We start from the raw sequence: 18384 nt of genomic DNA on the forward strand, positions 1-18384 counted from the left end.
GTTTGTTTCAAATTATTCCTGCTGAAATAACAATTAAGATTTATTATTTAAAATAATAATACATTCACGACCAGCTGGTTTGCAAATTTCAGTTGGCTTGACAATTTTCCTAGCACGGTCAAACTTGTTTAAAACTAGACCAGCCTGACCGGACCGAAAACCAGCTAAAAATAAATAAATTCTTTTTAGGCAGGATGATTTTTTATTAGGTCACATAAAGTGCATCCTTTGTGTTTATCTAGAGTTGGAACTGGAACAGGAACGTGAGGAGTTTCGGTTAACCACAGTGGAACCTATTTATCAGCTAAGAGAGGATCTTCAGTATAGAATCTCATCACATTGTTCAACAGCCAATCACATCAGGGAGCTAGAGAAAGTCTCACAGCAGGTAACCAATAACAATCAACAATGCAATCTTTCTTATTGATCATACACATCCATTTTCAACACAAAATGGTGTTATATAAATTACACACTAGTATTTTCACTAGCTAAAAAATATTTTAAGTCACTTGTTTATATTTGTTTCTGTATTGTGTCAGTAGAAAATATCAGTTCACATTTCCAAACTTTCATTTTGCCATTAAATGTTATAATCCACTCATATTTTAGCCATATAATCAAAACCACCATTGGCTCTGTATCCATTTACCTAAATTCATTACTTCACGATTATGTGCCCTCTAGAAACTTGCTTTCTGCAAGTGAGTGGCATATTATTGTGCCATCTCAAAGAGGCACAAAATCACCCTCCTGGTGGAATGACCTGGCCAACTCAATCCGAGCAGCTGAGTCCTTAGCTATCTTCAAGAAACGACATTTATTACATTTATTCATTTATTCATTTAGCTGACACTTTTATCCAAAGCATATATATATATATATATATATATATATATATATATATATATATATATATATATATATATATATATATATATATATATACACACACCCACACAAAGAAAACAAAGTGTAATATAGCATTTTATTGGATTGTTATTTAATAAAATTAAATGTACGTTTTTTGTAACATCAGGGTTGTGATCTAATCCATCCTAATTGGATGACTGTCACCAATGGAGTTACGATCAATTTAGGCTTACAATGCTTTTGGGAAACACAGACCAGGCCAGGGTTGAAAAAGATGAGGAAGATGCAATTCAGAATTTCAAAATCATATATTCAGAGACAATAAAATCCTTTATAAAAAAAATTCTGAAGTTGTGCAGTGTTTGGAGGGGACGAGATCAAAATGCGTCTGAACTGGATGTTTGGTAGTTATATTTAGGTTAAATAATAATTAAAAAATAATATATTTCCAATCACACATTGAAAAATCTAGCAAAACTTTTACAAAAGTGTCAAGCCTCTCATCTACACATAAAGATGTGATTAAAATCCCAAACTTTCATGAAGAGCTCAGTCTGTAGAGTTAGCATACATTACCTCCTCTGAAAATGGTTAAGATGCTAACGGTATTGTTCGTAGACATTAAACAATTTCTATGAAGTAAATTCAACAGAAGTGGGTCAAAAATAAGCCAGAGAAGTGTCAAGAACAGTTGTAAATTATATTTGTGCGATTTGGACTGAACTTACTTACTTTCTTTTTAATTTGACCCTCTAACTCTAGCACTTTATATTCTATTTTAATTCTACTTTATCTATTTATCTTTTTTAATAAAAACAAAAAACAGAAAAATAAATACAAAACGAAATAAAACAAAATAGAATGCTTTTTAAAAAAAAATCTCACAGATTTCACATTCACAATAGTTTGCTTAACGGGCTATTGCAAAAAAGAAAATAAATAATACTAAATTATTAAATAATACTAAATACTTGAGAGGACAGGATTTTTCACAATTTATTTTCAGTTGACAAATGAGAATTGTTCCCAGATACCTGACTTGCTTTGCTTTGCTTTTGCCAAGTAAACAGCAGAGTTAATTTTCCTCTCAACTTCTTGTGTTGACTCCATTTCTTCCACACACCACCATTCACCGCGAGATTCAAATCCAATGCAGCACTCTATTATACACACACCACATATATACAGCCAAAAAAAAAAAATGTTTTATATTATATATATATATATATATATATATATATATATATATATATATATATATATATATATTTACATTACATTTATTCATTTAGCAGACGCTTTTATCCAAAGCGACTTAAAGATGAGGACAATGGAAGCAATCAAAAACAACAAAAAGAGCAATGATATATAAGTGCTATAACAAGTCTGAGTTAGGTTAACACAGTACACATAGCATGGGATTTTAACTAATATAATAAATAAAAAGAAAACAGATAGAATAAAAGATAAAAGAATAGAGCAAGCTAGTTAGAGGTCTTTACACATATATGTAACAACAATGAGTCTTACAGAATAATTAACTCAAATGATATATAGGGAATTTGAATAATTAATCAGGAATATGATTAATTTATATCTCAGATGACAGTTACATTAAATTTGATTGATTATGAAAAATAGCTCAATTGCCTATACCAATAAATAATCACAGGGCACTGTAATTTACTCATTAATATGTCAATATTCCATTCTCCATATCAATTGTTGTGATATGCCTTATGTAAATTACTGCAAATCAAACAGTGGTTTGTCCAGCAAACCAGACTGACCTATCAATTTCCAATAAAGTTATCACTTATTATAATTCAAGGGAAAATATTCTCTGGCCATGAAAACATTATCCTATCCTTAGGATAAATTTAGTTTCTAAATTTAAAGCTTGTAGCTAAAGATTAGACATCTCAGTGACTCGTAATGTAAGTGGGGTGGAGTCCAAGCCAATCGTCAGTATATGGGTTTTTAATAAATCAACTAGTAATACATCAAACTACAAATCACACAGAGTAATTATGCATACGACAATACAAACAGTAAGCTTTATACAAGACATAACGGAATCCAAATAAAAGAGAGAGAGAGAGAGAGAGAGAAAATAGAATAAAATCACATAAGGAGCTCAGGTATGGAAATCATAGTCAGTAACTTTTGGAAGCCTAAGGCCGCGCGGAAGCAACGTTGGTCGCACAGGAGAGCAGCGTGTTCGAGAACGGAGAAGGAGAAGAAGAGAGAAGGCGGACCTTGTTCGGTCGTTCTTATGGCTTGAGATGGTCCCCGCCTCTTTTCGCGTGAACAGCCAATGAACGTCCGTGATCTGAAGTGGATGAAAAAGTTCCTTTGTCTCTGTGGAGACAACCCCCTGGTGATCTAGGGCTTGTCCAATTTCCAGGGATTATTCTAGCAAGTTCGTAATTCCAGATTAAATACATTTTTCATTACTTTGCTCTAGATAAATGGGTTTGTCAGAACATGACGATCACAACGATACTAAACATAATATGTATAAATGATAAAAACATGAAGTTACATTCAAATGCAGAATTACACATATTTAAAGATTTGATTAACACATGATAACACTGCAGATAGTCCCAATTTATATGGGAAACCTCTAATGCACCGCAAAATCAATAATATACACATTAAGACTACATTTGAGTACATTTTACCATTCTTTTGTAAGGATTAGGTTTCCTGTCCTGTGTAGTCCTGTGTGGTCGTAAAATTTTACGAGCTGCAAGGGACTGGGGGTTGCAGCCCATGGCTCCCTTTGAGAAAGTTGGTGAGGAGAAACAATTCCAATTTATAAGCTAGAAAAATTATAATCCTCGCATAACAGGGATTAACCATGGTACACACAAAACATATTCAAAATACATATTATTAATAACGATGAAAGTAAGGGACTTATACGAAAGGTTTCATTTGTGTTCAGGAATGTGGTTGGTTTAGTGTCTCCTTTGAGGCTCGCCCACGTGACTCTGGAATTTCTTGTCGTAAATAACTGTCACTCAAGGCAGGATGTGGCCGACTTCAGGGCGGCCAAAATGGTGAATTATGTAAACAACAAAGGTCCTTGTTTACTCACGTTCTGGTCTTTTGAGTTCCGAATGTGTTAAGTGTCAGGATTCACTAGTATGGAACAGATGGCTGAAATACCATCAGCTCATTAGTGTTACATATACATAAACAATTGCATAATAAATGAAAAGAAAATAGAATACAAAAATATTAGAAAGGTAGTTATATTTTTTTAAAGAATAGAATTAGAATAGTGAGTGTTAAAGTTAGAGGGTCAAATAAAGATGGAAGAGATGTGTTTTAAACCGATTTTTGAAGATGGCTAAGGACTCAGCTGCTCAGATTGAGTTGGGGAGTTCATTCCACCAGAAGGGAACATTTAATTTAAAAGTCCATAAAAGTGATTTTGTGCTTCTTTGGGATGTCACAATCAAGCGACGTTCACCTGCAGAACGCAAGCTTCTAGAGGGCACATAAGTCTGAAGTAACAAATTTAGGTAAATGGGTGCAGAGCCAGTGCTGGTTTTGTAGGCTAACATCAATGCCTTGAATTTTATGCGACCAGTGCAAATTTATGAATAGAGATGTGATTGGCTAATTTATCGGCTCATTAAAAAGTGTATCTTGCTGCTGTGTTCTGGATTAATTGTAAAGGTTTGATAGAATTGGCTGGAAGACCTGCCAAGAGGGCATTGCAATAGTCCAGCCTGGACAGAACAAGAGCTTGAGCAAGGAGTTGTGCAGCATGTTCCAAAAGAAAGGGCTTGATCTTCTTGATGGTGAATAAAGCAAATCTGCAGGATCGGTCAGTTTTAGTAATGTTTTCTGAGAAAGTCAGCTGATCATCAATCATAACTCCAAGGCTTCTAGCTGTTTTTGAAGGAGTTATGGTTGATGTGCCTAAATTGATGGTGAATTTGTGATGGAACGATGGGTTTGCTGGAATCACAAGCAGTTCTGTCTTGGCAAGGTTGAGTTGAAGGTGATGGTCCATCATCCAGGAAGAAATGTCTGTTAGACAAGCTGAGATGCGAATAGCTACTGTCGGATCATCAGGATGGAATGAGAGGTAGAGTTGAGTGTCATCAGCATAGCAGTGGTATGAAAAGCCATGTTTCTGAATGACAGAACCTATGAAGGACCTATCTGATAGGTAAGACTCAAACCATTGAAGTGTGTTTCCTGAGATGTCTTTTGCCTGTAGTGTGTGATAAATGTGGAGATTTGGTTGAACACCGCTCTTTCAAGTGTTTTCGCAATGAAAGGAAGAAGGGAAACTGGTCTGTAGTTCTCTAAAAGAGATGGGTTGAGGGTGGGTTTCTTAAGTAGTGGAGTTATACGTGCCTGTCTAAATGATGAGGGAAAAACACCAGTGTGGAGGGAAGTGTTGATGATGTGAGTGAGTGCAGTTACAACTTCAGGAGAAATGGCTTGAAGGAGATGAGATGGAATAGGATCAAGCGGGCAAGTAGTAGGCAGTCCCTCCAGAAAAACACGATTATGCGATCACCTGATTTAATGCATAATCAGCAAAAGGCCGCATATTTATGCGGGGTCGCATTTTTTCAAATACGCTGCTCTTTTGCCACATAAATTGCCGATTTTTTAGAAAGCAAAATATGCGGGGCTAGAATGATTTTCATAATCCCTGTATTTTCGTTGCAAAAAAACTCACATATATATTAGCAGAAAGTTGAAAAATGTTGCATTTATTTCACACAAGTGAAGCGCCATTTTCCCCCTATTGCCATGGGAACCTTATGAAGTGACGCAATTACGAGAAGTGAATATCATCTGCAAACCCCGCGGTGAAACCAGGGTGAAACTTGAAGCGTGCAAATCATTCTTATTTGCCAACAAAAATAAGCGCAAAAGAATGCGCCAAGCAGTTTCACGATTTGTTACATGACAGTAGAGCCAAATTATATTGCGAGAACTTGCGAAAACTGCGGTTTGATGAAATAGAGAAAAAAAGGTGATTCCCCAAAACCCCCTTCTCACTAGGCTACTAATACTGTTGTAGTTTCATTCAGAAGTTGATGCAACTTTACAGTTGTAAGATTGCACTTTTTTTTGTAACAGAACAGTACCAAAAACTTACAGTTGTAATTATATTAGTAGTATGTAAAATAATTTACGTTGCAGTAAGATATTGCAACTTAAATATTCTGTGATTTAGTATGCTTGCTTATCATAGAAAGTAATAAGGAATTACTCTGTACATTAAGGTAGTAGCCTGGTGAGAAAAAGGTGTTGGGGGAAATCACCTTTTTTTCTCTTTTTCATCAAACCGCAGTTTTTGCAAGTTCACGCAATTTCATTGCATAAAATTGCAAAAATATCCTGCATATTCCGTCGCATTTTTTTAAGAAAACGTGCCAAAAATCAAGGATTTTTGCCCGCAACAATCAAATTTTTTTTTTTTTTTTTCTGAAGGGACTGAGTAGGGTGATTAGTAGAAAAAAAGGTGATTCCCCAAAACCCCCTTCTCACTAGGCTACTAACACTGTTGTAGTTTCATTCAGAAGTTGATGCAACTTTACAGTTGTAAGATTGCACTTTTTTTTGTTACAGAACAGTACCAAAAACTTACAGTTGTAATTATATTAGTAGTATGTAAAATAATTTAAGTTGCAGTAAGATATTGCAACTTAAATATTCTGTGATTTAGTATGCTTGCTTATCATAGAAAGTAATAAGGAATTACTCTTTACATTAAGGTAGTAGCCTGGTGAGAAAAAGGTGTTGGGGGAAATCACCTTTTTTTCTCTTTTTCATCAAACCGCAGTTTTTGCAAGTTCACGCAATTTCATTGCATAAAATTGCAAAAATATCCTGCATATTCCGGCGCATTTTTTTTAAGAAAACGTGCCACAAAATCAAGGATTTTTGCCAGCAACAATCACAATTTTTTTTTTTTTTTTTTTTTTTCTGAAGGGACTGAGTAGGGTGATTAGAAAGGATGAGTTTTGAGACTTCTGCCTCAGAGAGTGAAGAGAAGGATGTAAATGAGTGTAAGTTTTGCTGGTGATATGAGCTTGACTGATTGTGGTGTGGGTTGTTATTTGTATAATGAATGAAAAGAAAACATAATACAAAAAGATTATATATATATATTTTTTAAGAATAGAATTAGAATAGTGAGTGCTAAAGTTAGAGGGTCAAACAAACGTATCAAATGGTTGAGGTCTTACTTAGAAGGGAGAGGTTATTGTGTGAGTAAATGTGACGATACGTCTAAGTGGATGTCTTTTCTTGTGCCACTCTTGTTCAGTTTGCATTTGCTTCCACTTAGTCAAATAATGAGAAAGAACCACATTTTCTATCACAGCTATGCAGATACCCAGGTTTACCTAGCCTTATTGCCAAATGACTACAGCCCCATTGGCTCCCTCTGCCAAGGTATTGATAAAATTAACAGTGGGATGTTTTTCTTAAGTTAAACAAAGAGCAAACTCAAGTCATTGCATTTTTAAACAAAGATGAAGTTCTCAATGTGAATGCATACCTTGACTCTAGGCGTCAAATAATAAAAAATCAAGTCAGGAATCTTGGTGTGACCGTAGTCACATCAAAGCAATAAATAAATCGGCATACTATCATCTCAAAAACTTAGCAATAATTAAATGTTTGTTTCCAGTCAAGACTTGGAAACTTGTTTATGCCTTTATCACCAGCAGGGTGGACTACTCACCAGTCTTCACAAAAAGACCATTAGATAGCCGCAGCTGACAGGATTCTGACAAAAACCAGAAAATCTGAGCATATCACACCAGTTTTTAAAATATTACTACTTGTTTATAAACACTCAATGGTCTAGGACCTCAATACATTGCAGATACGCTCACTGACTATGAACCTAATAGACCACTCAGATCATTAGGATCAAGTCAGTTAGAAATACCAAGGGTTCACTCAAAACAAGGGGAGTCTGCTTTTAGCTATTTTCCATTCACAGTTTGAACCAGATTTCAGAAGAGATCAGATGTGCTAAATCAGTAGACATATTTAAATGTAGACTCAAAACACATCTGTTTAGTTGTGCTACGTCTGAACTGATTGCACCGCATTTTATGTATCATGATTTTCTATTCTTAACTGTTTACATTTATTTATTTAATTTTAAATACATTTTTCTAATCAGTTAAAAAAAATTCCTTGCTTTTATTATTTAGTGTGAGATTTATTTTGATTATTTATATTATGTGTAAATTGTTATACAAGTAGGATTATCTGATTGGTTTATGTATGTGACGTGAATGACAGGTTGGCGCGATGACATGCGCAGTGAATTGGCGCGAGGACATGCGCACTAGTGGTCAAGGGAGAAAAAGTCTGTAACGCGAGCTGTGAGTTAAAGTTCAATACTGAGTGTCAAATAAAAGACAGTAGAGTTCCAGTTAATGTGTATGCCTGCATTATTTCGACGGACCCATTCTCAAGAGACGGAAGTTTCCTCCTATGGTCATCAGCCCCTCTTACATTTATGGTGGCAGCGGGTTTGGACGACGTGCATGGCGCGTGAGTGAACTTTCTCTTCGGCGGGTAGTAAATGCGATGGATGTGGCATCACGACGTTGGAGACTGATATCGAGCGCAAGATTTCAGATGTCTGTTATCCGTGACGTCTATTTTGCTTGGTGTTTCAACCGTGGACAGATTTGTGCGTGCATTGTTCGTGCATTTGTCTGATCTCTGGATTACAGCGTTGGTTTGACTGGGAACTTTAAAGAAACAGGACGACGCGAACTTTAAAGGGTAATCATTGTTTAATTTAATGGACTTTTTGGGACATTTTATTATCGTGGTATACTGAGACTTCTGAACTGTGAACTATAATGAGTGAAGCAGACTCAGCATGCGATTTGCCTGGCGCTAGCAGTTCACATGCAGTGCAGCGCTTTAATGGACATTTTCCACCTATCTTTTTGGGCGACGGGAAAGAAGATTTTCTCCACTGGTGCAGGCGCTTTGAAGTGACTGTGGAGGCTAGCGCTGATTTTGATAACGCCAGGTTAGCAAAGTTTTTGCCAACTTGTCTTGGTGGTACCGCTTTTAACTATTGGGACAGTTTGCCTAGTGACATTAAGAAAGACTATAAACAAGTGAAAGAAAAAATGAAAGCTGTTTTTGGAAAACGAGTTTATCTCTCCACATTTCAAGGTTATGTCAATGCACGCACACGCCTGCCTGGTGAGGCTCTCCAAGTTTTCGCAGCAGAAATTAGCCATTTGGTGGATGAAGCTTTTCCCACATATGAGGCTAATGCAAAGAATTAGCAAAGAATTGAACCTTATCTGCAGCTTCGCATTCATGAACAAGGTGTAGATACACTGGATGCTGCTCTTACATTGGCTTTACAGACTGAACAGGCACACCAAGCCAGCAAGGTACTGCTGCCATCTCACCCGCAACAGTGGACTTCTTCGGCAGCAGGAGTTTTTCCTGGATCTACCCTCAACGTTCTTCCACAGACTGTACCTACCTCTCCCTGCTCCATGATGTCTACAGCACTTCCTGCAGTTCATTCAGCTACATCAGGGGACTTCATGAAACTTCAACAGACCTTGGAACGTTTGACAGAGAGAGTGGATCAACTTCAGCTAGAGGTTAACAGACAGAGGTATGATGGCCGACACATTTCTTCACCGGATCGACAGCATTGCAGTCTTACCCCAGACAAGTCACGTGGGCGCACATCTGAACGTCGCAGGTATGACGGACATTCATATACTAACTGTGACTCTCTTTATGAGCGAAGTAGACCATCATATAGAGATACGAGTGGCGACAGGGCCTATTACAAAGCACACAGATATGAGGGCTATCGTGATCAAAGTCCTAGGATGTCACCTGAACGTGGGCAGCGCCTTACAGCTCGGGATTCTCTGGATCATGCTTCTGGTTCAGACAATGGTCGAGGTGTCAGGTCATCGGATGGATACTTAAATCGGCGGAGTCATCGTTCTCCAAGTCCTGCTCATGTGCGTTTCCAGTCTCCTTCACGTGTTCATCAGCGCCAGGGAAACTATCAGTAGTTGACAATGAGGGCCAATTGCCAACTGCTACTGACACCAGGCCCATTGGTAACGTTGTTGAGCATCATGTGACTTCAGACTCTGGTCAGGCCGTGACACAAAATGTGGAACTTGTTATCGAAGACACAGTAGTGCATGCATTTATTGATACGGGTGCTGATGTTTCGCTTATCAGTGAAGATTTCAGAATGTCTACTCCTACCTTGCGTCAAAGACCCTTGGTGAAACAGTTTATACCTCTAACATCCATTTCTGGTGACACTTTAGATTCAGTGGGTTCACTGTCAGTGAATGTCACTTTGGGAAAGCATACAGTGTCACATTCATTTCAAGTGATCAGAAATTGCTCCAAAGCACTTGTACTTGGTTGGGACTTTTTGTCTATGCACAAAATTGTGATTAACATGCAGAACATGTCTTTTCAGCTTGGTGAGGACTCCATATCCTTTATGGGTGTAGATAAGCATCCCCTTAAACTTGTAGATGTGACTGTGTGTACCACTAGGATGGTTCCTGCTCTGTCAGAGGCTGTAATCACTGCAAAACTTGCATCACCCTACACAGGTTTGCAGTCAAATGGCTACACGGGTGTGTTTGAGCCTTACTATCGTGAAGATTCTAAGATAGGGTTTGCATGGACTGTGACAAAAGCAGATAAGGGTTCAGTTTATGTGAAGGTGGTCAATCCCTCTGCAGATGACATTTCTCTGTACTGTGGTACTCCAATTGGTACGTTCCATTTCATTTCTGAGAGCGATCAGGATGGTTTTGTGATTATTGAGAAAAAGGTGAAAAGTGTAAATGCTGACAATGTGTTTGTGTCAAGTGAAGTGGCAAAGCCCAAGACACATGTACTACCAGATCTCTCTAATACTGAGCTATCTGTGACACAGCATAAGAATCTGACAGATTTGCTAACCTCTTTTTCTGATGTTTTCAGTCAGCATGATCAGGACTACGGTAGAACCAGCTTGGTTACCCACAAAATCAGGACCGTAGATGATACTCCAATTTCCCAGCGAGCCTACAGGACTTCTCCTGCTCTCAAGGCAGAAATTCACCGTCAGGTAGAAAAACTCAAAGCACAAGATATACTAGAGGATAGTGATAGTCCTTGGTCAAGTCCTGTAGTAATGGTTAGAAAGAAAGACAATACCTACAGATTTTGCGTTGACTATCGCAAATTGAATTCTGTAACCATTACTGATGCGCACCCGCTACCTCGAATAGACGATAGTCTTGATGCTTTGTCAGGGTCTCAGTATTTTTCTACCATGGACATGTCTTCAGGTTATTGGCAGGTAGAATTAGATCCAAATGACAGGAAAAAGACAGCCTTTACCACAGGAGATGGCTTGTATCATTTTAAAGTGATGCCTATGGGCCTGAAAAATAGTCCGCCCACGTTTCAAAGGCTAATGGAGCTAGTCCTTAGAGGGCTGCATTGGACAAAGTGTGTCATTTATTTGGATGACATCATTTGTATGGGTAAAGATTTTGAGGATCACATGACAAACCTCACAGACATCTTGACCAGGTTCAGGGAAGCAGGTCTCAAACTTAACCCTGCAAAGTGTCATTTTTGCGAGGCATCTGTAACGTACATGGGTCATGTTGTCTCAAAGGATGGGCTGTCTCTTGATCCAGCTCATAGCGAGAAAGTAAGAGATTGGCCAACTCCAAAATCAGCTACTGAGGTGCGAGCATTTTTGGGCTTGTGTAGCTATTATAGGCGTTTCGTGCGAGATTATGCCTTTAAGGCTCAATCTTTACACCGACTAACCCACAAAGATGTGCGTTTTGAGTGGACCGATGAGTGTTCACTAGCCTTTCAGCACCTAAAAGATGCTCTGACATCTCCGCTTGTCATGGCATTCCCTCATTTTGATCAGCCGTTTACATTGAGTACAGATGCGTCTAATCTGGCTATTGGTGCTGTCCTGTCTCAAACTCAAGATGGTAAAGAGCGAGTTGTTGCATACGCTAGTCATGTACTTACCTCGACTAAACGAAAATGGTCCACTTATGACAAAGAACTGTGGGCAATTGTTTGGTCATTCAGACATTTCCGTCATTACTTGAGTAACAGGCCTTTTACAATAGTCACCGATCACAAACCTCTTGTTGGCCTGAGAAAATTGAAATTTGATATTGATCCCACGGGACGTAGAGGTCGGTGGGCTATGGAGCTTGATCCGTATGAATGGGTGATCATCCACAAAGATGGCAAGAGCCACACTAATGCGGATGCTATGTCTCGTATTCCTGTAGATTCATCCACGACTCCAACACCTCTCACACAGACAGTATCTATTCAAACAGATTACTTGCCCCTCACTTCTCAGACTGATGATTTTGTTGGTGTAAATGGTACAGAAATTCAGCCTAAGGTCGAGTCACAAATTTGTCTGACCGAATGTGAAAGTCTACTGTCTACTGTGTAGATGCTGTGTACGTCTTTGGGTGAGGAGGACAAGGACATTACATACTATCAGAAAACAGATGCTTTGCTCTCTCAGGTCTCTAGTTGGGTGGAAAATCATAAGAGGCCCAATCTTAGACAAGTAAAGGGGAAATTGAGACAACTTTGGTGGCAGGTTCCCCGTATGGTATTGAAGGGTGGAGTCTTGTGTCGTACAGCCTGTAGTGCTCCAGGTAAACCTCAAACTTATCAGGTGGTCATTCCTGATGTTCTTATTCAGGACACATTACACTATTTGCATGGTGATCCCTGTTCTGGACACTACAGTGCTGAACGTACGCTGAAGAGAGCTCAGAGTTTGTGTTTTTGGCCAGGAATGAGAAGTGCCATTGAACAGCATTGTGAGTCGTGTGAAGCTTGTGAATCTCGGAAAAAGCCTGTTCCTCAACGAAGGGCACCTCTTCAGTCTATTAGTACTGTACGACCTTTTCAGTTTGTGTGTACTGATATCACAGAACTGCCTGTCACTTCCTGCGGTAACAGGTATGTGTTGGTGGTGCAAGATCACTTTACAAAATACGTCAACGCATATCCTATGGTGGACCAAACAGCCGGTACAGTAGCACGGTTGTTGTGTGACCGGTACATACCTGAACACGGTGTTCCAGAGGAATTGTTCTCTGATCAGGGACGTCAGTTTGAGTCAGAGATTTTGCAGGACATCTGTAAGAGATTAAACATTAGTAAAAAGAGAACTACACCTTACCACCCTCGTGGTAACGGAATGGTAGAACGGTTCAATAGAACATTGAAGGATCAGTTAGCGAAGGTTCTTTTTCAGAGTGGTGGTGAATGGGATCAGTACTTATCTGCAGTTGTACTGTCATTTAATGCTACACCTCATTCTAGTACCGGGTACTCGCCGTTCTTCTTGGCCCATGGTCGTGAACCTCGTTTACCAGCACACATGTACCTTGATTCTCCATCAGATGGAGCCGTAAACACTCCGCAGACTTATGGTTCAGCTCTAGTCAAACGTATGGAAACTGTGTTTCGAGAAGTGCTTAACACTAGTGCAGATCAGAGACTTAAGCGTGAGTACTACTTTAATAGGTATGAGAAATTCAGACCCTTTAAAGTGGGTGATCTGGTGTGGATGAATGATCCAACCACACAGAGAAAGAAACTTGAGCCAAAATGGACAGGACCATATCGGGTGCTTACAGTGGACATGGCAGGTATTCTTTACACAGTGCTGAATGTGAGAAATGTAAAGGCAGAACCTAAGGTAGTTCACTATGAACGTTTGAAGCCCTACAGGTCTAAGTGGACAGAACCAGCACTTACTGCTGCATGGTATGGTCAAGATAAGGACGAAAGGGTTCAGGAGTTGAAACCATTTTACACAGCTTTATCTGGGTCAATCCCTTTGTCATCAGGAGGGCTGTGGGTTGGTGAAAAGGAGGCTCCTGTACTCTCTTCTGTTCCTCATGTACGTAGGCCTTCAGGTCGCATAGCGCAAGTTCCTCGTGCTGTGCAGCAGCCACCTCAGTTGGTTGAACATACCTCCTCAGTAGGTGGTGAACCTTTGTCAAAATGTGTAGTCACTCGTTCAGGGCGTGTTATTAAAAGGCCTAGGAAGTTTTCTTGTTAAAATAAATGAATGAATAAAAATTGTGCATAAATTGTACTTTTGTTATTGGTTTGAAGTTTGCTGTTTTTCAATGTACAAACACTTGCATTTTCATACTAGGTAACTTCTTTGTCTGCTCAAAGAGCTGTGATGGAGAGGAGGTTTAAAAAAAAAAAAAAAAAAAAAAAAGGCAGAAATACAAGGTGATAAAAAATTTTGTACAATAGTGGGACACTGTTTGACATTGTGCTATGGCATGTTATATTTCTTATGTTAACTGTGACATTTCATAATGTGAGATTTATTTTTTTTGGTATATTTGAAATGAGGACATTTCTTTTGCTAAGGGGGGAAAAATGTGAGATTTATTTTGATTATTTATATTATGTGTAAATTGTTATACAAGTAGGATTATCTGATTGGTTTATGTATGTGTCGTGAATGACAGGTTGGCGCGATGACATGCGCAGTGAATTGGCACGAGGACATGCGCACTAGTGGTCAAGGGAGAAAAAGTCTGTAACGCGAGCTGTGAGTTAAAGTTCAATCCTGAGCTCTGTCAAATAAAAGACAGTAGAGTTCCAGTTAATGTGTATGCCTGCATTATTTCGACGGACCCATTCTCAAGAGACGGAAGTTTCCTCCTATGGTCATCAGCCCCTCTTACATTAGTTTCAAAAGCTGTGGGTAGTTTTGGAAGAGGAATTAAATGTCAGGGCTTGGAAAAAGGATCTATGGTGAGTATTGTTATTATTGGACTTGGGGAGATCAGTGATAACGTCAATAGCAAGATGGGACCATGGTCGGTGGTGGACTGGTAAGGGGATCAGATGGTAGCTGTCTGTAGTGTCTGTCCTCATGATTGGCCACCAAAATCTGTTCTAGAGGAGATGGAGAGTGGCAGTAATGCCAGGATGACCAGAGCTGAGCCCCAATGGAACGGGTTGCATGACCTTCTTTCGAAGTTCCTGAGGTACAGAAGTCTTATCGGGAGGAAAGGGTTCTTGTGAATTGGCCTGTTCATTTTCTGTCATGATGTTGCATTGGAAGTGACAGGTCATCAGCCTTGGTATTCTTGAACCGGGTTGATATGTGACAGAAAGACGAAGCGTGTAAAGAACAGTGCCCATCAGGCCTATGTGGGATTCAGTCTTTTAGCGGATTGTAAATATTCTAGGTTTTTGTGATCAGTGAGGACAACGAAGTGGTGCTTTGATCCTTCCAGACAGAGTTGCCATTCCTCCATGACTGCTTTCATGGCCAACAATTCCCTGTTTCCGACATCATAGTTTTGTTCAGCAGAACTGAGTTCGCGGGAAAGGATGGACAAGCGTGAAGCATGGGTGGATGCCATGCCATTGTGAAAGGGTGGCTCCAATGCCAGTATTTGAGGTGTCCACTTTGACTATGAACAGGAATTCAGGATCAGGGTAATGAAGAAAAGGTAGACTGAAGTGAAGCGTGCTTTCAATCCAAACAGTCTGAGCCTAGAGGGTACGAAATGACAAGTCATACTCAGATGGAGTATCTATGTCCTGACATATGGTGAGCATCTGTTCATTCTCACTTTTACCTACCTCAGGATGGTTGAATATTTCTTAGAAGTGTTGGAGAAAAGTGCATAATGAGGGCAAAGCTGATCCATCCTTCCTCCATACTGCTGTGGCCCACTCTAAGACCTTATCAGTTAGTTGAGAACATACAAAGGAGATCTTACTGGTATCAGTGGTATATATCATGGGCTGTTTGTTGACAAATAAGGAGCAGTGCAACAGAAATTCCTTACACTTCATTGGGTTTTCCATTGAACTTGTCTGGAAGAGCCAGGCGAAGATTCATAGACAGAAGGGGATGATGTGTTCATGCTCGGCTGATTAAATGCTGCGGCCTTCCCTGAGCTTGACTCAGGAACTGTTGCCCTTCCCGGGCCAGACGTCGGAACAGCGGTCCTCTCTGGGCCAGATTTTAGAACAGGAGCCCTCTCTGGTCTGGACTTGGGAAAAGAGTCTTTCTCTGGTCTGGACGTTGGAACTGGAGCCCTCTCTGGGATGGACTGGAAAACAGGAGCCCTTACTGGGCAGGACATGGACACTGGAGTGGCTGGTGGGCTTGACAGTGGAGATTCTGATTCTGAGATTCTGAAGATTCTTTAATAAACAAACCACAAACAGGAGGACACAGGGCACACAGGAACAGATGTAGTACATACTGTAGACGTATAACACTGGACAGGACAAAAAGGGGCAGAACACACTTTAAATACTCAACTAAACTTTGGGTACTAGATGAGACACACCTGAATTAAATGAATACAATCAGAATACAAGACAGGAACACAGGGGCAGTCCACTGTATGTGTGACACATACAAAATATACATTGATTATCTCACTTTAATTAACCCCATTTATTTTGTGTTTTAGGTTCTGTCTGTCAGACAGCAGCAGGAGGAAGTCATGGACAGACTGCAGTGTGAATGTGTGTCTCTACAGGAGGACATCTGTGTTACTCAACTCAAGGTCATTTAAAATTACACTTGCACTGTAATTATATATAATTGTTATTATTATTATTATTATTTTTATTTTATTTTTTACTTCGCATTAAAATGTTGGTAACCTGTAATTTTATAGGTCAGTTCACCCAAAAATTACAATTGTCATTATTACTCAAATTTAAATATGTATTATTTTGTGTTCAAGCAAAAAAATACATTCATTCAAGTTTGGAACAACTTAAGGGTGACAAAAGTTTTGGGTTGAACTATCCTTTCAGTATTTTTGGACAGCTTCATTTGTTGAAATATGCTATGTGACCTTTAAATGCTGATTTTAATTGGCCACAGGCTTTCGTAAGGATCATTCTATTTGAAATTAATTTATTATGTAAAATATAATTTAAATGCCTTTTGATTATTATTATTATTTAATTAAGCCATTAGCCTTTTGTTCAATGACCGTCATGAATCACAGTTGACTACCAGCCAGTCAGGTGGCAGGTCATTTTCATTTTAAAGAACATAAAAAAAATAAAAATAAATGATACCTCAAAAAGATTATCTTAAAAAGACATTAACAAATAGCCAGAAAACTTCTGTTTTCATTTTAAAGAGTATTTAATCAAACATTAATCAGTGATATTAGGGTGTGTAAATTTGTACAATGTGTTTGTACTATAAGTCTCATTAATTTGTAGTAAAACATTTTTTCAACCATGTTTGAAGATAAAACTGTATTTATCCTATAGGAGAACCTGCTGTCTGCTGGAATGGAAGACCAGGTAGCATATTTGGAGAAGGTTCCAGATGAGATCTTTATTGCAGACTGCCCATATACTGAACTCAGATCAGATCTTATCGACAGCTTTCATTCTCTCACGGATAAATATAAACTCAGATTAGCGATAGTGGAGACCAAACTGCAAGGCTTGTACAGGTAACATACTCATAACATATTATTATTAACTCTTTATTATCACCTACAGTGGTCATGACTTGTTCCAAATCCATGTAGAGTTAGAAGTTATTATTATTATTTTTAAACAAATCCATTAAGAATGATGCTAAACTTGATCACAACATTTTTTTAGAACGTTTTTGCTTTGTTTTGTTGTTTCAGAAGTGGGCCGGTCCAGTATAATCTTGGAAATATAATTTGTGAAGTGTCATCTGTATACTGTGTGTGTTTATCTCAGAATTTGTGGCTGGAATGCAGAAGATCATGGGTGTTTCCAGCACATAATAAGTCAGTATTCCCCAAGTCTGCGGAGCCAGCGCTCACTTTACATGGACATGTTGCAGAGAATGCTGCCACATATATCCAAACAGAAACTGGTCAGTACTCCTTCATATAGCGGTCTCCTTTTGTCTTTCTCTCTCTGGTGAGGTCTGATAAAGCAGAGAGTTGTGCAGAGTCACCCATACGTTAACCCGTATGCACATACATATAGGGTTGTCCTGTTCTGACCAAACAATATTATATCCTAGCCCTATATATACCAATATACACAAAAATATGGCATTTCTTTTGTAAAAACTGGATGAACTAGCTGAAAAGTTACAAATGCAGAAATGCAGAAATGTATCTGGTCATAAAGGAACATCTGTCTGTTTTGGTGTTTCTATTCAGGAATAAATTAATATGGGTGGGGCTTGAACCAGAAATTTGTCAAAACTAACCGAAAAGCTTATTTTTTTAAGACGTAAGATGATTTTCTCTTTATAGTTTACATACAGTAAACTCCCTTGTATAATTCATAGAATACTTTTTTTCTTTTTTTCCATTATTATTATTATTATTATTATTATTATTACTTTATGTAAAATAAAGCTACTGTGTTTAAAATGCTTGTTGGTGGGGATGTAGATTCACCTCAGTGACA

At 38.6% G+C, this 18384-nt stretch overlaps 1 protein-coding gene across 1 annotated transcript in view; it reads left to right on the plus strand.

Annotated features, from left to right (window-relative positions):
* Positions 1-18384, plus strand: part of LOC128020222 (coiled-coil domain-containing protein 148-like) — a 123105-nt gene that overhangs the window by 45894 nt on the left and 58827 nt on the right. The window contains exons 6-9 of the mRNA XM_052607003.1: positions 243-388; positions 16428-16523; positions 17251-17438; positions 17698-17836. Coding sequence (XP_052462963.1) covers positions 243-388; positions 16428-16523; positions 17251-17438; positions 17698-17836 — 569 coding nt within the window. The remainder of the gene's footprint in view (positions 1-242; positions 389-16427; positions 16524-17250; positions 17439-17697; positions 17837-18384) is intronic.

This window comes from Carassius gibelio, chromosome A9 (genome assembly GCF_023724105.1).
Source record: "Carassius gibelio isolate Cgi1373 ecotype wild population from Czech Republic chromosome A9, carGib1.2-hapl.c, whole genome shotgun sequence".
NCBI lineage: Eukaryota > Metazoa > Chordata > Actinopteri > Cypriniformes > Cyprinidae > Carassius > Carassius gibelio.